The sequence below is a fragment of the Dermacentor variabilis genome, unplaced genomic scaffold (genome assembly GCF_050947875.1).
Source record: "Dermacentor variabilis isolate Ectoservices unplaced genomic scaffold, ASM5094787v1 scaffold_29, whole genome shotgun sequence".
NCBI lineage: Eukaryota > Metazoa > Arthropoda > Arachnida > Ixodida > Ixodidae > Dermacentor > Dermacentor variabilis.
Window position 1 is genome coordinate 719,079 of NW_027460467.1, and position 22,509 is coordinate 741,587.

General features: G+C 42.2%; 1 protein-coding gene across 6 annotated transcripts in view; it reads right to left on the minus strand.

Annotated features, from left to right (window-relative positions):
• Positions 1 to 244: 244 nt before the first annotated feature.
• LOC142568673 (uncharacterized) overlaps positions 245 to 22,509 on the minus strand; it is a 38,609-nt gene continuing 16,344 nt past the window's right edge. For 2 of the 6 annotated variants that reach the window (XM_075678524.1, XM_075678525.1), the window contains 2 exons: positions 19,680 to 21,569; positions 245 to 1,369 (listed from right to left, as the gene is read on the minus strand). In XM_075678524.1, coding sequence (XP_075534639.1) covers positions 1,060 to 1,369; positions 19,680 to 21,569 — 2,200 coding nt within the window. In that variant the 3' untranslated portion in view covers positions 245 to 1,059. Of the gene's footprint in view, positions 1,370 to 8,999; positions 9,044 to 19,233; positions 19,317 to 19,679; positions 21,570 to 22,509 lie in introns of all 6 variants that reach the window. The other 4 variants (XR_012825495.1, XM_075678528.1, XM_075678527.1 and 1 more) reach the window with 4 other exon arrangements.

Consider the following 22,509-nt stretch of genomic DNA (forward strand, 5'->3'; position numbering starts at 1 on the left):
CATTATAAAATATCACAATATCTGACTGTCAATCACTCTGCTCATGAATTTATGCAACATATTTCTGGGAAGTTGAATTATTTGTCTGTGCTGTTAAAATCCTAAACTCTACAGCTTCTACTACGTTATTACTCGAAACTAACCATCATTACACTGGACCAACAAAGTATGTAGATCTTTTTTATTGTTTTCACATTTCAAGATGCAATAAAAAGTAGTTGTGCAGTTTACACATTCATTCTGCTCTAACTAAACCGTTAGATGTGCAACTTAGCCATATGTCATCTAGGCACCCTGGTGAATAACCATAAGAATGTCAACATTCTTGCCTTTCAGTGTGCTCCTCCTTTCAAAAATTATCTGCCCAGTAGCAGAGAACACTCATTATGCTGGTACAGATGCTGTAATTCAAAAGTACTACATTGCCACTTGAAAGTAGCATTATGGAGTACCATTAGTAGTGTGCTACTGACAGTAGCATTGATAATGTTTTTTTTTTCTTATTGATAGATTTGTATCCCTACTCCTTATGCCATAGGTAATTCCTTGATGCCTTCCCTAATGAGCAGGTGACCGCTACACATTAGCGCTCACTAAATACGAAACTCTTTTGTGATAGCTATGGAAGCCCCTGGATTCACGGTTGAAGTAGCATAAAGATTTTCATAAAATGTCGCAGGAGCTTGGGAAAAGCACTATCACAATAGGATATATCGAATAACTAAAGTGACAAAGTCTTGAAAAATAAACGACAATGTATTACATCTTTAACATAGCAAAGGTATGTACACCGACTGGCATTCTTTGGAAACTGTTGCTCATCCACTTACACAGGCAATGTCCTCTCGCTACAGCTCTAATGAAGGTTTTGTGCACATTTACATAGCAAAGGACAAAGTAGTAACACACCGTTTTAGCAGTCGCTCAGATTGTCCACATTTAGTTTATTATGTCGTAAAACAGTGAAAGTTTATAAAGTCTTTTGGAACTGTGAAGGTGCAGTTGTTAATCGGCTTCAACTGGAAAATACTGCATGCACTGCTTGAGGTTGTCCTCTTGCTACAGATCCATTAACGAAGAATGTGTTGTACGTGTTCCGACATCGAAGAGGGTAATGTGGCGACGAATCAACCTCCAGCAGTCGTCATCCAGGTCATCCAGTTGACGGCGACCATCCTTGCGTGGGTGGCACACGACACGCTCCCGGACAACACCAACAAGGCGCATGAAATCGTGCATGCTTTCAATACTCCTGAGTGCACGTTGAATGATGGGAGTGGCATCCACAACTGTGAGAGACTGCTGCTGTGCAAACTCTTCGAGGAGAGGAGGACAGCACCCAACGACTTCCAAGGCTGCTGCATAACGCCTGTGAGCATAGTAAGAGTTACCTTAAGAAAATGCAACTGATCCATACCCAGATAGCCACAAACATCCAATAGATGTACCGGATTGATCCAAACATGCAGCAAAAAATGGGATGCCTTGCAAACATCCTTTCCATGCACATAAATCTAAAGGACATACAAGAGCATGAAAGTTTTGGATGTCCACTGAGCATCCATTTAGTTCACTCATCAGACATACAGCAGGCAAAATTTTGGATGTCCATAGAACGTCTCTGAAAACAGTACTTCAGATCTACATTGCATAAAGTTTTTGATGTCCATGGAACGTCCATAAAGTTTGTACTTTAGACGTGCATTGTAGGCCCCCCCAAAACACTCGCATGTACATATTGTATATGCCCTTCTATGATTTTGACGTGGAGAATGCTACGCGGTTCGTGTCTGTAGTTGGCGTGACTATAATGCACTGTGTCATCAGTTCACATGTAATGAATTTCCATAGGACGTCCCATTCTTTTGCTGGACATCAATCTATAATTGGGACTTCATAATATGGATGTTTGTGCATGAAATGTACATTTTTTTCAGGACAATAAAATGCAGAAGTGTGGGCAAGGCAAAAGAAAAATGTATGAGCAGATTTGCAGATTCTGAGTTTTATAGACTTCTTTGTTTCCAACTTTGAATAAGTAAGGTACAGTGTATTCAGTAATTAACTGATATATAGCAGAAAATAAACACATGGATATTATATGAAGGGACTATACTTTTGTTAAGCACTACCAAACGTTTTAAAATGGTGACAAACCTCACATGTGAAAGTTACTGCGTGGCCTCCGATACTTCACACTCAGTCTCGGAAGCCATGTGCATCGAACGCAAAGAGCCGGAAGCACGCCATAAATGTCACACTAAATAAAAAATGATGTTTAAAGACGTCAGAAAAGTTAAATGATTTAAACAGACTTTACGTAGCATTATTGTCCATTCATCAATTAGCCTCACAGTCGCGCCTGTCATACATTGCTATAAGTGCAGCCAGCGCAGCCACTGCAATGACGCAGCAAGCAATCATATGCAGGCATGTGCAAGCTTGTGTTTTGATGCTGGCGCTGAGCTGTACTCTTCTATGCCATGCTCCCTCAAGGGTTGCAGAAGATAGCAAGATAGTGCCAACCTTTCCTTTCTCACAACAAAACACTTTTATGCTGCAGTGCTGATGCTGTGACATTTCACTTCTTATTCTCACCATGTCTGCTGTGGTGTCCCATCGTCAGCAGGAACATGCTTTTCAAGGCATGTCGGTGGTTTGTTTTTGTAATTTCTTCTCTTTTATGCCAGTAATGAGTGCTTAGCATGGGCCGGAAAGGCTGATGCACAATGCAAACGCACAACGATTTTAGCAGTACCCTTCAAGGCATGTCGGCGGTGTTTCTTGTTGGAATAGTATTAAACTGGAGCCAATTGGTGCATGGCTAAGATGAGTTTTAACAGCTGAACTGCCACCCGAAACAAATGGTGATAGACAAGCAACATTCTTGTCTGCCTCCCTTTGTCCCATGTTTCAGCTCAGCTTCCCATAATCGTCTTGGTCTTGTGCTGCGCCTCTCGTGGTCCATAAGTATTGTGCATAATGGCACAATGGTTTCAGTGGTTCTGGAACACACTTTCAATAGTGCTGCTCGATGTTGTGAGGTAGTCACCATTCATGCATTGCTTTTGCGCTGTCTGCTGGTGGAGGTCTTTTGTAATAAGGGCTGTCTGTAGAGTTAGGTAATCTCTTGCGCACTTTGTAGCTCCTCTGTATGTTTACATAGCTCCTGTGTATAGGGTGCAGTATTACGTGCTTGTAACATTTGTAGGCACAAGCCATGTACTTTCACGAGTTATTGAACAGTCAATCTTTTTGCACATTATATAAAGCTTCGCTGTGCTCTACTGCTTGCAAGGTCAAATTTAATTGTCAGTGGTACCATTTAAGCAGATACAACAGATCTGCTTCCCTGATAAAGGAGATGCTATAGCTGTGGATTTCTATTCTGGGATTTTAACCTAATTGCTGAATTTAGAGAGGCTGAAAACCAGTTACTTAAGGCACCTTAAGCTACTTAACCCCCCAATTAAGAAATGTGCTTTAACTTGAAGCCCATGCTTAATTTGGTCAAGATAAAAGTCCCATGCGAACGCACCCAAGGAAAGGCAATGAGTGTCTTGGGCACATTCGCGCCTGTCGTTATAGTGACAAAGTGAAGCATAGGCTTCAAGTAAGGGTGCATATCTGGATGCGGGGTAAGTAATAAGCGATGTGTTTGCATGGTTGTAAAGATTCTGTCCTCTTTTTCATGTTTAGGATTCTCAAGCCAGCCAGCAAGAGAGACCTTCAAAATACGATTCACCCTCCAGCTCCACATAGCATCATATCATATGCCTATAGGAGTCCTGACAAATTTTCTCCCTCTTTTGAAACAGGTAGAGGTCTAACTTGTAATCCCGGTAGTGACTACAAGACTATCTTCAGTGCACAAAAAAACTGTTCCCTTTGAAATGGCAACTTTACGATGAGCACTCACTGCAACATGTTTCCTTGGTGGTACTGCTGCGGGGGCCAGTGCAATTAACTACTGCTGCTATGTTGAGCCCAGTGTATGAACGCCAACCAGATAGCGTTACGGAGATATAGATGTAGCAGCTTGTCTCCAGCATCAGCTGAATCAGTGCTTTGGCCTTTCGTGGCACCTGATTGCATTACAAGGAGTGCTGTATGTTTTAGAAAATGTGACAAATGTAGAATCCTGTTACCTGGTGTCAGGCTGAGTGTATGGAAAGCATTGAGACGGTTTAAAAGGAAAGGGCCAATTTGATACTGCTACGAGTGGCTCAGCACTCTCGGCAGCATGTTGTGGCCTGGTGCCACTCCACTTGGTTGACTAGTACATGCCAAGTGTGCTGTGGTACCAGGTAACCACTAACTGTAGTTACTTCTGATCCATGAATCTGCACACGAATTGGCTGTAGTCTCACTCACATGGAAATATGGTATATGGTACAGTTATTCTACTCGAATAATTTATAAAGTATACCATGGTTGTACTTGGACTGCGCCATTGCTTACTTTAAAGAAAATGAAGCGAAAATTAAGGTACTTCGGAATTATAACAGCGTTGTGCTGCTTGCAGGAGTCTTTATTTTTAAGAGAACAATATGTTAAAACAATTTTTTTATGTGGCAGCTATGTTCGGAATTTTTCTCCTTTATGAAGAAGATGAAATTTTTCACTTTATGAAGTTGACGAAATTATCAAAGATACAAGGCATCTAACTCACCAGCACACTTGGCCTTGCTGAAAGCAATAAAAATTGAATTTATACAAAAGTCCGACATCGCTAAGGACTTGTATTTTTTAAATCTAGGAGAAAGACTTGTCAGGGATATACCAAATAATTTTGGACGTATGTGAAGTGTAATTGCAAGGACAACAGATCGATAGCTGCTTTCAAAAATGAGGAAACCATTATTCATGATAATGACTCTAAAGTTGAAACTTTTAGCCTTTATTTTTCATCTGTTTTTGCCATCTAGCTCCCGTACTATTTGTTTTGAATTACCAGCTGAAATAGACCGCATGCCGGAAGTCACCTATTGTGTCGATGGTATCCGTAAATTATTAAAAGATGTGAACCAGGCTAAGGCATGCGGCCCTGATAACATTCCTGCCGCTATCATAAAGAATTGTGCAGACGCATCATGCTTTTATTTCACCCGGTTGTTCAAGAAGTCCCTCAATGAAATAGACATGCCTGAAGATTGGAAATTAGTGCAAGTCGTGCCCATACATAAGTGTGGGGTGCGAAACTCCGCTCAGAACTACAGGCCCGTTTCCTTAAAGGGCCCCTGAAACAGTTCGAACAAATTTTGTATATGCGTAGGGTACAGCTTAAGTAGAACATTCGCACCACAATTTAAGTGAAGCGTTACGTATTAATGGAGCTACAAGCGATTAAAAGTTACCCTCCTCCCCAGCCATGCTTTTCTACCTCGACTCGTTCATCGAGCGATCACGGCTACGCTGCGCCTTCACTGGTTCTGCATCACAATGCGACATCACATCGTCCACTTCCGGTTGTTTTGCAGCCTGCCCCCACCCGCGCGAAACCTCTCCGCTAGCCGCTCGGCCATCGACCCCAAGCGAGAGCTATCGAAGCAGCGTGCGTTGCGAACATTCTGTCGTAGCGCCGAACGTGTCTGATATTCCGATAACCGCAGGCAAGCTGGTCATTTCGGCAAATGACTGGAGGCATAAACTCAAGCTGATAAAGGAACTTTAGTGTAGACGTACGTGAGCGGCCTGATCGGTCTGCACGGTCCTGCCACTTGTTGGCACAGTGCTTAACCAGCCAAACAAAGCACTAATATTGTTCTAAACAAGCATAAAACATTTTAAACATTGATAAAAACAACTTATTGATCATTACACTCCTGCGAAAAATACACACCAGCAGCAAAGAAGAATACACTTCGTTACTGCTACAGTGTATGGTTGAGCTCTGTGCCACGAGGTGGCTGCACCGTGCAGACCATTCACATTTGCGCTTCTGCTCATCCCATGGCTCATCCCGTTACGACACAGTCAAGCGGCCAGACCCTGTCCCCTTGTGCTTGCGTTTGCCCTAATACAGGACTCGCAAAACGCTATTGCGTTAGTAATCTTCCGGTGTAAGTGACGGCCACAAACGCGCAAATTCTGGCGCCGATCGGATAGCGGCAGTCCGATGCGCATCAGCCAGTTCGTTCGTATGCTGCCTTGCAGAGGGACACGATGTCGCAGCTTGACATATTGCCAGTCGGTACGTTTGCAGTCCACAAGGCAACAAAGTCGAATCATAGTGCTCACGAAAAGACTGAGACCGACTTTGACTGCAGAGCTCTCGTCAAAATGGAGTATGTTGTAACACAAGCAGACGACATTTGCTGTGTGCTGGAAGTGCTTAAGCGCACTGAAAAATTGTTCTTGTGCATTCTCTTTATGTTACTTTCATTTTTATAAAAACAAATGAACTAACATTCCAACTATTACGAAGATCATTTGTTTACCATAAAGTTGGAAAAATTATCGATCACGCGCCCTGGTCAGCCAATCGGATAGCTCACCCCACTGATGTCATATGGGTGATTTCCGTCATATGGGTAGGGGCGGCTTAAAATTCCGTCGAGCAGTGTGGTGCGATTGGCAGCGATGTGCATTTTTAAAACCTTATAATAAATTACACACCTTACGCGGAGCACTTAGATGTGTCAATTGATGATCAGAAGGACCTACTCTAACGACTCAGTACGTTTGTAGAAAATTGTCAAAATCGTTTCAGGGTCCCTTTAACTAGTATAACCGGCAAAATTATGGAGCATATAATATACAGTTGCGTTATGGCCCATTTAACTAAACATAATCTCCTAAGCCCCAGCCAATATGGTTTTAGGCATGGTTTATCTTGCAATACACAGTTGGTAGAGTTTATTCACGATTTAGCCTCAGTAGTTGATAAGCAACAAGTTGTGAACTGCGTTTTCCTAGATTTTCATAAGGCATTTGATGTAGTCGCACAGTCTCCTACTCTCCAAATCAAAAGCTTATAACTGGGATGGTAAAAAATAGCGTGGATTGTTGAATATTTGTCATTGCGGAAACAAGCTGTTGTTCTGAGAGGTATATCTTCGCAATATGCATCAGTTACATTGGGAGTTCCCCAAGGCTCAGTGTTGGGACCACTATTATGTTTGTTGTATATTAACGATATTTCAACTGGTATACAGTCTTCATTCAGGATGTTTGCCAATGATTGTGTCGTTCATAGAGTCGTAGATGCCATTTCCGATTCACAAATCCTGGAAGTTGACTTAAATAGTATAGCAGACTGGTGTGTGCATCGGGATGTGTCATTAAATATGAATAAGACTGTACACGTCACCTTCACAAGAAAACAAGCTAATCATCTGTATATGTATAGAATTCATGATTTAACTCTAAACACAAGCAAGGAATTTAAATATCTAGGTGTGTTTTTTACTTCTGATCTACGATGGAACAAACATGTTAACTATATTGGAAATAAGGCAGCATCAGTTTTGGGATTCTTACGGCGCAATTTTAGTCATTTACCAAGTAACTTAAAATGCAGTTGTATTTCAGTCATGTACATTCAATACTTGAATATGGATGTGTTTGTTGGGACCTACACACATCTGAGCTTATAAATAAATTAGAAAAAATCCAGAATAGGGCAGTTAGATTTGTTCTTGGTAACTATAGCTGATAGCTTAGCATGACAGAAAGCAAACTTAACTTAAATGGCAAGAGCTGAAGGATCGTAGAAGGCATATCAGATTAAAATTTTTCCACGATATTTATTATTTTAAAACAGGTATAAACCGCGAACAATATATCCAGGCACCACACTACATATCTAAGTGACTTGACCACTGTTTGAAGATCTGGGAATTTTCTTGTAGGGGTGACGTCTTCCGTTATTCCTTTTTTGTTAGAACTGTTCGAGATTGGAACGGTTTGCCATCGAGCATTGTATACATCACAGAAAATGACGCTTTTTTTCCACAAATTGAAATAATTTGTTCACGTATTTATTCAAGCCTGTAACCTCCCTGCTGTAATGCCCTACGGGGCGATGCAGGTAACTAATAAATAAATAAATAAATAAATAAGCTAATTTGGCACCCTTTTGCTGCAGGGGGTTGCCTGCTTACACAATTTATCATTGTACTAACATATTGGTGGTTTTAAGATTGTTTTTCCTATAGGATATTGCTGTTTTCAGGCTGCAGCAGTTGCTCTCCTTTACGTGACACTACGTTATTTCTATTACTTTCCTTTTTTTTGCTGAATACAAGGCTAGTCAAACAGTGCTTTGATGTTTCCATATGTGAATCCTGCTTTTGTTTTTGTTCATGAGAATTAAGTCTCATAACGTGCCTTTTGTGTTTTATTTTACTGGAGAGAGTGCAGCTAACACTGCGCTATTGCTCACCTAAGAAATTGTCTTGATTTCTGAGAGAAGGGTTCCTTTTCAAATGTTGATTTTACTCTCTCATTCTATTTATCCTTTGGTATGTTTATGCTTAGCTGTTATGCGTATGTGATATTTTTGTATTGGTTCATGCATTAAGCGCTTATTCTGCCTTTCAGAACGCAAGAGATGGCATCATGTTGTATTTTTAGTGTCCACTTTATTTTCATGAGACAGGCAGCTTTTCATTATGTGCAGCAATTTAGTTTGCCTGTAATGTCTGCAGTCTGCCATTGTATTTCACAGCATATATTGTGTACATGTACATTAGGTTCACTGCATATATTGTGTATCAGACACGTGGCTTTCCAATCCTTGACCTCGTACTAACTACACACCCAGAAAAATATGAAAATCTATACGCTTGAAATATAAGTGACCATAAAGTGCTGCATCGTGAATTTTATGCAACAAATCAAGTTCCCGAAGCAAAAAAGAAAATCATATTTGATTATTCGCATGCGAACTCTGAAATGATAAACAACGAAATGCCATCCTTTGTGGCAGACTTCTTATGTTCAATCTATCTGAGCGGAATAAATGAAAACTGGAGTATCGTTCAAGAAAAACTTACCTCATTTGAGCACAAATACATTCTGAAGGTTGCAATCACATCATCTACAAAAAACACGTGGTTTACTACGAGAGTAAAATGCCGCATAAACAAAAAGAAGCACTTATACTCAAAAGCGAAACTCACAGGATCTGATCAAACTTGGAAATGGCACCATGAACATGCACAGCTTTGTCAAAATGAAATTCGAACAGCTAAAGATAAGTTCTACAATAACGACATTTCCACTCTTCTCTGAAGCAACCCAAAAAAGTTTTGAAAGTGATTAACCCCTCCTACTATTCACAGGCTCCTATATCAATTAATAAGGTCGGACAGTTTCTTCCCCCGACAGAGACAGCTGAGGAATTTAACAGTCTTTTCAGCTCCATATTTACCGATGAACTACCCCTCCCTTCTGACCTGCACTTTACATGTTTAAGTGCTAACATGGATGACATAACCATCACCCCTCAGGGCATATCAGCAGCTATAGATTGATTGCCAATTAACTTTTCACCAGGTCCTGATGGCATATGCCCAAAACTTCTGAAATTAACTGAGGCTTCCACATGCGACATTTAAGCCGCCTTGTTCCAGCAGTCTATCGACTCTGGGCATGTGCCAGATGACTGGATAATTGCTCACGTTATCCCCGTAATAAAATCTGGTGAATTTTCAATAGCTTCGAATTACAGACTTATTTCGCTAACGTCGCTTGTAAACTTCTAGAGCATATCATATCACCAGCAGTTGTAAAACACCTAACGAAGCACGATTTTTTCTTCCCATAATCAGCATGGCTTTCTAAAAGGACGTTCCTGTGAAATGCAGTTCGAATTAATTACTGATCTCCATAATGCCATACATTCTTTATCGGAAGTACATGCCATTTTTATAGATGTCAAGAAAGCTTTTGATGAGGCTCCACATATCCGCTTATTAAAGAAACTTTCACACCTAAACATAAACATGAAAATTCTCAAGTGGATAGAAAGCTTTTTAATGGGCAGCTCACCAGACAGTCTCTGTAAATCAACACCTATCTCAGTTAGCACAAGTCAATTCCATCTGGCGTGCCCCAGGAAACTGTACTTGGACGGATTTTATTTCTAATATATGTGAACGACCTAAATGATAACATATGATCTACAGTACAATTGTTTGCAGACGACTGCACGATATAGAATGTTGACACGTTCCAGGACGATCTAAACAAAATAAATGGTGCGAAATGTGGCAGATGGAAATAAATGTTTTAAAAACAAAAGCCATTGTATTTACTACATCAAACACCACAGTTGAATGCTGTTATGCATTAAATAACATGCTCATCAAAGTGCCTAATGCAAAATATTTAGGAATTAATTTGACATGGGATATTTCATAGAACCGACATATTTACGAGGTGGTTAGCAAAGCACCTCGCGCATTCGGGTTCATTAGGCGCAACCTACACTCTGCTAACACTGATACAAAACTACTAGCTCACACTACATTAGTATGCTCGAAAATAGAGTGTGCATCTATAATATGAAACCCTCCTCAATTATACCTAATCAACAAACTATAATTGCTACAGAACAAAGCCACTCGTTTCATTGCAAGGAAGTACTCTCGAACATTTAGCGTAGCGGAAATAAGAACATCGCTCAAATTACCTTCACTTGCAGATCGCAGGCATCAGGCACTGCAGTCTTTTTTCCAAGAACTTTATCACAGTCAGTCACCCTTCGCTACCTGTTATATCACGCCAGCTTATCGCATTTTTCCTCGACTAAACCATTCCTTTAAAGTGCTGCCTATATATGCATGAACTAACCCCTTTTTTTACTCGCCACTTCTTGTTGCTATCAGACATTGGAATGAGCTCTCAGAAGATGTTGCATGTCTTACCAATTATGGTACATTTGTTAGCCACGTAAAGAGCACATTCTTCTGAACATTGTTGATTTTGTTTCCTACTTCTATCACTTTCAGATTCAGTTCACTTGTGTCATGTAACTGTTTTATTTTTCTTTCCTGTAGTTTTAAATTGCAGATCCCCTCTTTGGTTCAGTGTATTTAGTGCCGAGTACCTGAAAACTGCAGAGCCTCTTATTGGTTACTTGGTCATTGTAATTCTTGCTCCTTCTTTCACATTCACTAATGTGTACAGGAATCTATATTGCGATGTTTGCACCATTGTGTATTTGCTAACAGTTTTTGTTAGCTGTAGTATGTACTAGATTCATTGTCTTGTATTGTGCTTTCTCTTCCTCTTCTCTTTCTTTCTGTTGTTTTTGCTTTTGCAGCTACAGTTATTTTCAATGAGTTACAATGTATCTTCGTTTTGTTATCATTTCCCCGCTATGTAACGCTCCCACTGGGCCTTTAGGGTAACCGAATAGATACATCATTGCGTACTTGCCAAGCGGTTGGTACCAATAAGAAGTTTCACAATAAAGATGCTGGTGGTGACAACTTGAGTCTTTCTTGGCTTAGTAGTAGTGTCACTTCTTTGATTTGTTATCCCATACAGTCCAAGACTGTCCAAGAAGCTGCGTACGCCAACGCTCACTGGAATAGCATTTCAAGCAGTCTGGGGCAGTCTGGGACAACAAATTGTAGAGGCCCAGTGCGTGTGTGCATGACCAATATAAGAAACAGCCAAAAATAGTACAACGCATATCCAGTGGATGTCAATGTGAATATATATTAGATGTTTCAGATACAGCCATACATAGTACAATGGATGTCCTCTGGATGTAAGTGTGGTTAATATGGATATCTATTAGATGTAGTAAACATCTAGTGGATGTTGTGGATGCAATCAGGGTGTCTACCAAGTGACATTTCCAAATTCCCTGAGTTTCCCAGGTTTTCCCCGAGTGATGAAGAACTATGTTTTATGTCAAGGCGGGCTGAAACCATATCGCCCGATGCTGTCACTCTATAGTAAACATACAAAAAATTTTTAAAAAATGGCGTAATCCAATTTGAATACTAAGGAGTAGTGTTTATGTTATTCAAAAAGAGAATAGAAGGGGGGGGGGGGGGTAGTAAAATGCACAGCAAATAAAATGTCTGAAAAAAATGCAAATAGAGTCAGACATTCTCAAATACGAATAAAAAGGAGATGCATGCAGATGCAAATATTTTCAAATATGAACTATTTCTATCAACTTATTTACTTTATTTATTTATTTATTAAGGAACACACAGCGCCAAACCATTACAGGGGAGGGGGGGGTACAAGAAGAAATACATACGACACCTCTGCTCCTGGACAGTGTTAGATGTGATAACAAAAGAGGAATAACGAAAAAAAAAAAGGCAAAGCCCTTAGCAATGCACATCTACAATCTACAACATCAAAAAGAAAGCATCATTTGATTCAACCCTCACAACCTCACTCGGCAGTCTATTTCCTTCCCTAATGGTTTTAGGAAAGAAAGACATTCTAAACAATTCAGTTTTTGTCGCAAATTAACGGACCTTAAAATCATGGTCAACACGATTGGATCTATAAAAAGGCTCCTGCCCAAACTTTTCGCGATCAACCCGAACAGCTCAATAATAAATAGCATGGAAAAACTTCAGACTCAACTTCTTACGGTGCGTGTCTAGCAATTCCCAGTTGAGTGCTTCCTTCGTACGCGATGCACTGTACCGAGCCCCGCGTATGCCAGATACGAAACGAGCGGCAATGTTCTGCACCCGCTCCAGCTTATCTTTATCTCTACGAGTAGGCGGGCCCCAAACCGTACACGCATATTTCAGAATTGACCTCACATAAGTCTCGTACAAAATGTCCCGACATGACTGTGGAAAAGTGTTTCCATTTCGGCGAAGAAATCCCAGGGTTTTGCATGCTTTAGCAGCGACATAATCGACTTGAAGGCGCCAATTTAAAGCGGGAGTAAAATAAACACCTAAATATTTCAATTTGGATACCTGTGCAAACATTACATTCCTAACAACATATGGTTGCATATCAAGGTTTTTCTTTCTTGTAAATTTCATATGAACAGTTTTAGACAAATTCAAATTCATATTCCATTCGACGCACCACTCCGAGATTCTGTTCAAGTCTTCCTGAAACATCTAAGCATCACGGTCACAAGTGACTACTCTATAGAGGACGCAGTTGTCAGCAAATAACCGCATTTGAGACACTATTCCATCACTAATATGATAGAAAGCTCAGTGATATGAGGCCTGAACTTTGTCACAATTGAGATTCTCTCTCAACAGCTCATAAGTCAACCTCAACTGTCCTGACATATAAGTCAGGACAGTTGAGGTACACTCTCAGCCCGCGCACGACTCCTCAGTGTGGTGTTTCACTGAATTAAAACCATGGCAAGCTGGGCGAGTTGGTGATTGAACATGTTCCTATGGGTGGGCAGTGCAACCCGGACGAAAGACGAGAGGAAGTATACAATACGAGCGCAGACTAACAACTGGTTTATTTTTTCAAACGAGAGACTATAATATACAGAAAATGTAAACACATGTGAAGCGACATTTACAAGGGTGTTAGCCTATCTTGCCATTCAAAAAATCAGTTTCTTTATCCCGCAGAGTGATAGAAGTCTGGCAGACGCATGCGCCTGAGTTTGCATGCATGAAGTAGGCTTCCACAATCTCGCGGTTGATTTGATTCATATTTTTATGCAATATTTCCGTCTGTTCAAACATAGGTTTGCATAAGCAAACTCTTTCCTATCTTTAACCAAGTCCTTCATGACCCGGCCTACTTGGCCGCGACAATAGCCGCGTGTGAGTGCCGTGCAAGGGTGGCGTCTTGGCATCTTTGCCATGGTACGTGTCCAGAAGAAGCTATGGCTCTGTGTGGAATTTTCTGCCCCTCGGTTGGCCACACCAGAAGGATTTGCAAGATCTTGCGGTCCGAATGGATGAGCCAGGCCAGGTTGCTGAGAGACTGCCTCAAGTCCGTGTGCGATTTTATGAAAGGAAGACAACGACAGTGCCGTCGGTACTACGAGTGGTCTAAGCCAGTCTTTACTGGAATTCCTCTGGAACAATGTCCGGCGGACCCTACCCCCCAGGGAGAAGTAACCGAAGCCCACGACCCAAGTGCCGAACCTCACCAATATTGCCATTCCAGATAAGCACATGAACATTCTTGAATTAAGCCTGAAGTTCTGCTTAGAGCCATGCCTAGACACTGTCACTAAGATAGACACTGTCACTAAGATAGCCGCCGTTAGAACAGTGTCCAAGCATGTAGAAGACGAAAAATTCAGGTGCATTTCTGAGTGTGTTGACGTGTTAGTCAGACATTAAGGAAACCAGAATGGCAGAGTGCGAAAGATTTAACCCCTTGTGCAATCTTTAAGAAAAAAGGAAGCGAAAGTACTGACTGCTGATAAAGAAGGGTACTTTGTCCTCCTAACGGTTGGGCAGTTTTCTGAGAAAGCCTCAGCTGCTTTAACAAAAAACTTGAAGAAGGTACACGTTCAACCTAAGAAAGTCAAAGATCAAGCACAGAAATCGTTGCTGGAATTGAACGTTGAGCGTCTATCTGGTACGCTGAACAAAAGTGAGGGGTTGAACCTTAAGGTTTTCTTTACGATAAAAATGCATAAACCTGCGCAACCTTTACACACTATTGTGTCTGAGAGAAACACATGACAGCACGTAGTTTTTGGTTATCTTCAGAATAACTTAACAGGGCTTCAGCTAGAAGACCCATTCAAAGTAAAAAAATTCGGAAGATGTTAGGTTTTTACAAGAAGGGGTACATCCAGTATACACAGCGTTCGGCATCAACGTCACAGATTTATACTATTCCCTTCCTAGAAATCAGCTGATCAAGACAATCAAAGATTGCATTATGGAAAACGACGAGTTAAAGTTTAGGAATGAGAGTGGTGTCCCAGTTCAGTCTTTTCTCAAATTCTTGGTTTTTATCTATATTCCACATTCATTGTCTAGGATAATGAAATTATGATTCAGAAGCAGGGGGTCTGCATTGGCTCTCAGGTCGCACCAATTCTTAGTGAGATCTTTCTCAGCACTGTTGACCGGGCACTCGAGAGCGTCTTAACAGGAACATTGATCATGTGCCTTACGTTTGTTGATGACTACTTGGTAGTTATCCGCTCTCAACCAGTTCCAAAGATATTGGAGTTATTCTCGCAGCCTTTGATAAAGAAGGACTGGGTCTCAGATTTACTCATGAACTGCCGAGTAATAATGAAATTCAATTTTTGTACCTGCAGTTAAGGTTAACAGCGCAACATATTTGTTGGCAATATAACCCCAGGACAAGCAAACCAATTCTAAACTACGCCTCGGCACACTCAAAACTAATGAAAAGAGGAATTGCTATGACGTGTTTAGGGTCCACACTTAGAAAGTCATGCCACCACCTCGCCAATCTGAGCTTTTCGCAACAACTCAGTCGTCCAGAGAAGGCCGGTTTTCCAAAACCTATTATCGTGTCAATATGTGAAGGGCTAATGAAGAAAATAAAAAAGGGGGTAGCACCCCAAACATAGATTGAAAAAGTTACAAAGTACGCAGTCATCCCTTATGTGCATCAGATGGGGCATGGTTTAAAAAAGACAGCCATGAAATGTGGTGTTTAAGTAGTCTTTTCAGCAAAGAACTCGTAAAAACAAGATTTGCAATCTTGTCAATAGACCTAAACAGGCGACCAAGGCTATGTCCCGCGTCAAACACTCGGGGCAGCTTGTGGAATGCTCGGTGGGAGTGGTCTACATCATTCCACTTTCGTGCGGTAAAAAGTACTTTTGGCAGACGGGACGCTGCCTTAACATCCGCCTTAAGGAGCACTAAGGTGCGATCAGGAATGAAACAGGTTCTAATCTGGCTGTGCATTGTAGAGTTTGCTTATGCAAACCTATGTTTGAACAAACGGAAACATTGTATAAAGATATGAATCAAATCAACCGCGAGATTGTGGAAGCCTACCTCATGCATGTAAACTCAGGCGCATGCGTCAGCCAGACTTCTATTACTCTGCAGGATAAGGAAACTGATTTTTTGAATGGCAAGATAGGCTAACACCCTTGTTAACGTCACTTCACACATGTTTACATTTTCTGTATATTATAGTCTCTCGTTTGAAAAAATAAACCAGTTGTTAGTCTGCGCTCGCATTGTGTACTTCCACTCGTCTTTCGTCTGGGTTGCGCTGCCCACCCATAGGATTTTGGTTTGGATGAGGGACACCTGCGTCTCGGCATCAGCCAACACTGTTTTTTGAGCTGAAGCTCCTTCAAAATGGTGGCAGCACGCTTCCTTTCCCGTTCATTCCTCAATGCGTAGGGCCTTTCTGTTCTTGTCCTCCTTCCGCCACTCATTCGGCCCACGGACCATTTGAAGCATCTTCTTGGTCTGTCGCACAGTCCACGTCTGATTTTTCAAACTCCCTAGGGGCCGCGAAAATGTTCGAAAAATCGTCCAGTTGGAAAAAACAAATGCATGTCATTTACTGCCCTTAGGAACTCAAACTGCCACAGGCACATTCGAAAACGCTCTGAAGCCCTGTCAATACAAGTATTAGGCATATCGGTGCTCGTACTGCAACAGGCAATATCGAGCGCACGCATGTCTAAGGAATACATACTGTGTCCCATGCCAATAGCCTCTTCCCATGCTTGTTATGCTTCACTGCAATACTTTTGCGTATGCTTCGCCAAGTAACATTTCTGTACAGAGGCGAAGCTGACTTTCAGGAACCGGCATTATGCAACGCACCGCGCTTTTCAAGCTTTCTAAGCCAATCGCGAAGACCACAAAGGCGGAGTCTGTGCCATTGCCGACAGCAACAAATTCTTTCAATAAAAAACACAGCACCCAACAGCAAGAAGCTTCATAGCGAACGTCGAAGCAGCTAGGTCTAGCGTTGCCATGGTGGCTGTGGCTGCCAGCAGATCTGCATGCTAGAGCACCGGTTCGAGGCAGCGAGGTAATCAAAATGGCAACGGCAGCGGCTTTGATAAATGCTATTTCGGACCTGCGGTCACGGCAAAACGCCCATAAAATCGGAGTCGCAAGAGTTCTTGTGACTGAAATTTCAGACGTTCTGATACGTTGACTCTATGGGGTACGTGGTGGTGCCGCGAAGCCGTCCAAATTATCGGGAATCTGGAAAGTCGGCTGTTGACTGTACACTGGCAACTCCTCCAGCCAACGACAGGGCGTCAAAGATGATTCATTACGATTTCTGTCTGTTACTCGAGCCAGCATTACCGTGACTTTCGACCCTTTCAATAAAATTACAGGTAGTTTTCCCTGATAGAGGCACAAATTCCCTCCGCTTTGCCTGAGTTCTTCCAGACTACTCAAAATCCCTGAGAATTCCCAGTTTTCCCGGTTGGTAGACACCTTGGTGATAAATATGGCTACAGGATGTTGTAGACGTCAATTAGATGTTACGTATATCCAGCCCTGACATCCCCACAACGTACCACTTGCATGTTCTGCATGTATTTGCGATGATACATAGTTCCACACATACAAGGTTTTCTGAATAAATCTGGATATCTAATGGATGTACTGAATGTCCAAGGTGCACCACATTATGCCCATCTAATGGATGTATCTGGCTATCTGGGTATTTTATATGAGCTAACTATGCAGAGAGCTGACAGGCGGAAGTGGCTGCAGTTTTTTATTTAATGCATTTATCCCAGCACTGAAACCACATTTGGACATTGAGGGTGCAGGCTACTGTACTAAGCTCAGTGCACAAGCCACAAAATTATGAGCACGATGTTTGTCTGCACAACAAATGACTTGGTGCCTAAGCCTCCAGCATTCATTGTCACATCTACAATAAACTTGCCATAACATAGCAATACACTTCTCACTTAAAGGCTGTGCATTGAGGTGACCTTGGTGCATATACAAAAAAATATGTTTCTGAAGGAATCTTTCAGAATTGAGGAAATGCCAGAGCTTTCACATGCTACCAGTACATCCAAACAGTGCACATAGAGCAGAGGTGAACACTAAACTAAATCGGGGTTTTCGGCATATAAAAAGAAAAAAAAAGTGCACCATCCTAGCATGCAAGCAGGGGCGGCGGTGAATGCTCTGTACAAGAAAACCTGTATGTTGAAACCAGGTACAAATCGTGCCACGCTAGTTCAAAATCACTAATAAAAAATTACGCACACATCCAGCCTTTTTTTTTTTTCAACAAGGTTACTTCGCTTCCTTGTGCATATTTAACCAAGAATTTGCAGTGAATAAAATGTAGTTTAGGTTCAGCACTCGTCCTGTGCGGTTCTTTCTTTGTCCTCGTCATTTGTGCTGCCCCGTTATGATGAAACAAGACTAACTCGCCAAACTTTCCATTCTTTTGAAAACATTCTCTCTCATGCACACTCATGAGCAGCCTGGTCGCCTCGTTTCGCATGTGCAGTACACACTCGTTGGTATTGTTCATATGGTGCTGAACCGAAGGGAAGAGACACCGCACAGCATGCTCGACCAGTAGTGGCAAACATGAAATGTGCTAGAATGCTCAAAGGTAGTTAGTTACCATGGCGATGACCGTAACAGTGCCATCAGCGAAGTGGAGCCTGTGAATATAGATATTGTATGCAGCCATGAAGTGTGAACTTCCTACGTAGGTGCTTCGAGCTTTTACCATTGGCAGCGGGGGGTTACATCAGTAGGCGAGAGTAACGGGGACGGAAGACCACGTAAAGTTTGAGTTGAGGGTATGTATATTTTTCTTCTATTCTTTAATTTATTGGTTGAATAACTTCGAACTCTGTACGCCTATCACTGTCATTCATGTTTCGGTTATCTCTCCAACCATCAATCTTCCCAACCCATAACCAAAAAACAGTGGCTTGAAAGGTGTTGGAGGGCCTCTGCAAGGCCTTTTCTAAAAAAAAGCAGAAATAAAAGAACTTCAGCTGCATAACATTGAATCAGTTTCTTTAGTCATCAACCGTTTGGAGCTTTGGGTGACCACTCAAATCCAAGCAATTATTATGCAACTGGCTAGAGTAGACCTCACACCCTCTGTTACCAATATTTATGGGCAGTACTTGCTTTCTATAATATGGAATGTACGAAACAAATGACACCTTAGTCAGCTGGACTGTCTATGTTGCTCATCAGTCATGTGGACCTTGCTGAAAATACATAAGCATGATCACTGTTTCAAACAGTATACATGAATTTGGTTTGGATATTTTGCAGTGTATACTGCAAGCACAGTCAAACACCTCTACAATGAATGCTACTACAATGACATTACCTGCACAACGAAGGATTCCGTGTGTCCACCCGCTAAAGTCCTGTCACTGGTGTGTATTGTGAAAGCCTTTGGAGTGAGGACCACTACAATGAATTTGCGAGTACAATAAATTAATTTAGACATTCCCGATGTCTAATTTGTTGCTTTACAACCAATGCACCTAACAAAGACACCACTGCCCTCTGCAGCCACCTCCCTCAGCTATGGTCAGCGGTAGAACTAGCGGCGTGGTTAATGAGCTTGACCATCACAGTATTTTAGTCCTGCTGCACAGCTCCAGGAATTGCTCAATGAAGGATTTTGGAAGCCCCAGTGCTTCACTGCAAAAGCATCTGACTGTACACTGCCTGGTGAAGTGTGCACTTCCACTACGTCTGCAACTGTTGCTAAATATCAAGAAGTTAAATGTAACGTTGAATCAAAACAAAAGGTCAGAATGTGCTCACCTGTCCAGTCTGTGCCCGGAGACAAATTCTGCAGCCCTTGTGACCAGCCCAGAGTTTCGACGTGTTGTTTCCCATACAAGGAAGCAGTCTGCCATAGACTCTATTGCCAAGGAACCAGCTAGAGTTACAGTGACAAGAGTAAACTCAGTTGAGATGTCCTTGCCTAACTCCGAAAGGAAGGCAGTCATGTGGCTTGCATGTACCGCTCTGAAGTGCACCCTTCGTATCCTCTGGCCAGATTTAATCACCTGAGCAAGTTTCTCTAATTCATGCGGTATATCCTTGATTTCTCGTATCCCGTGATCTGGTTCTTCATATTCATCAAAACTAGGGCAGAATTTAACATACACTTCTAACTCCCTCAGGGTCACATTTTTAGATAGCGACTCGACAAGTATTTTCCATGATCTATTTGTGTCATCGGCCAGGTCCCCAGATTCTGTAAGCAACTCCAAACGCAACTTTCGAAGTGATGGTGCCACATTGATATATTCGGCAACAGCTGAAGAGAGAGAAACATCACCTGTTCCAACTCCAATACAAACGGATGTAATGTGATTAGATGTCCGCAGCTGGCACAACAGCTGCTTTAGCTGATCATCAAAACAAAACAAAGAGACACTTGTGAGTGCGGCAGATTCAATTATATTCCCACCAGAGAAAAAAAATATGTCAGTCCCAACAGAGGCTTTTGTTTCTGCACCACTTTCTTTGAGAACTTCACACAGACTTTGCAGCTTTTTGCGATCTATGCATCGATCAATAGTAAGCTTCTTCAAAGATGACCTCCTCGATGCAATCCAAATGAATTCGGTCCACTGACATGTACTCCAAATGTCCATAGGAAGCCGGAGCTCTTCCAGTGTCTCATTGCTGGAGAGTGATGCATGCCAGCAATAAAGAGCACTCTTATGCATTTGTCCCCACGAGCAGCGCGCCAGGCTGAAGCTCTGCAGAACTTGATTTTCTGTGAAAACTCTTGCTGCCCGCTCGGCACTCCTTTCATCAAATTGGATGTTCCTGAGCTCCAGCTTTTTCACAGTTCTGCTGGCAAGGAGGCCTTCCACCATCCAGCAGGTGCAGGTTTGCCTTTCATCATTGCCTGCTACAATGCTGAGGGTGTTTAATGAACTGGTGGTCTTCAGGTACTCTGCAAACTTGTGTCTGCTGGCTTCGCATATTGAAGCGTGTACAGACAGCTCGCTCAGCGTCAAATTCTCTTTCAGAGCTGCAACAAAAGCAGTGGCCATGTTGTTGTCCCCCATACAGAATTCGGAAATCTTGAGGGTCGTTAAGTATGGACACACTCGCAAGAGCATCGCTGCAGTGGTTGGAAATTCTCTGTGATGCTGCCCTGGTGCTAAGCATTCCAATGATTCTAGGTTTCTCAGGGTACACAAACTGGCAAAGAGGGCCTCTGTGGCAGCAGATTTATTGAAGTCGATTTTCAGTGACTTGATAGAAGGGCTATGTTGGAGCCCATTGCTGAGAACCGAACCATGCTCTAACAATAAAAATGGATGAATAGAGAGATAACGTATGCAAAAATGCTTCTTGAGAAGCCAGTACACAGCTGCTACTGCTTGATCATACTGTTCTGGCGACACACTTTCCCGGAACAGCCATTCATCTGGCACACCAACAAGAGCCAGCTGTCCCTTCTGCCCTGGCATTTCTTGCAGCTCCATTTTTACATGAAAGAGAAACACATTGATGAGGGAGATACGGTCAACTATCCAACATGCATAGTGCTCAGTCACTGTACAGGGCTGATGGAAAGGTGCACTTGAGCAGAGACTGGTTGCTCTAGCCAATCTAACTGTAGTGAGTGGTGACGTTTCATACATATTGGTGTCATGCAATCCGTCTCTGGCTTCATCTCCGGGCTCCCTGCAAGAAGGACAAACAAAGAGAGAATGCATGACACTTGTAGGAAAGGTAGACCCATGCAATCAGCACTCTAGCATGCGCAGCCTAAAAGACCCTAACAACTTGCATATGTTTAATTTGTCTGGACTTACTGGTCTACTACAGTGACTAAAGCGTTTTCATCCTCAATTTGACGGGTAGTAGTCACTGCCGTCACCATGCTTTTTCATGTGACATTGTGCAAGAACCATTTCTGCACGAGTTCACCATTCCCATGCATTCACTGCTTTGGAAGTGCAGGTGTCATGCAAGCTTTTGGTAGGAGACAATATGGCACTGCGCTCAACAGATGTCGGTGCGTGGACAACAGACAGTCATGGAATAAGGAAGTGAGGAACAGGTTTGATGCCTGCATGGTTGTCACAACGCACTGGTAAATCCTTGTAACACATTAAATTGCTTTAATTTGATCGCTTTTTACCACATCATATTTCCTGAAGAAAGAAACAGACAAACAAAAAGTCACAGACGATTATGATACTCCCTATTGCGAAGTTTGAGTGCAGCTCTAACATGTTTTCATTTCGCAATATATTGGCTGGCGGAGACAATCTGTCTCATGTGGCAAGTTGTAAATGGAGCAAAGTGTGGTACGACTGCCCTGCTAATCAGGAGATCGCAAGAGGCAGCATGGCAAGAGGCAGCGGGGTTACGCCAAGAGATGACACCAATGTGAAACACGGGAACGGGCACCTCAAGGATCCACGGATCCTGATGGATCCATGGAAACCCTTTCATATACTACAAGCAGGATAGAAATTATTGCGATAGCAAATAGAAATACTCTTCACATTTCCACATGCACATTTGTCAAAAACGCTTAACCACCCACGGCTTCCATCTGTGGTTGCACTATTCTCAATTTTCAAAAGCCACGAGATGCACAGGTGCTGCTCTGTGC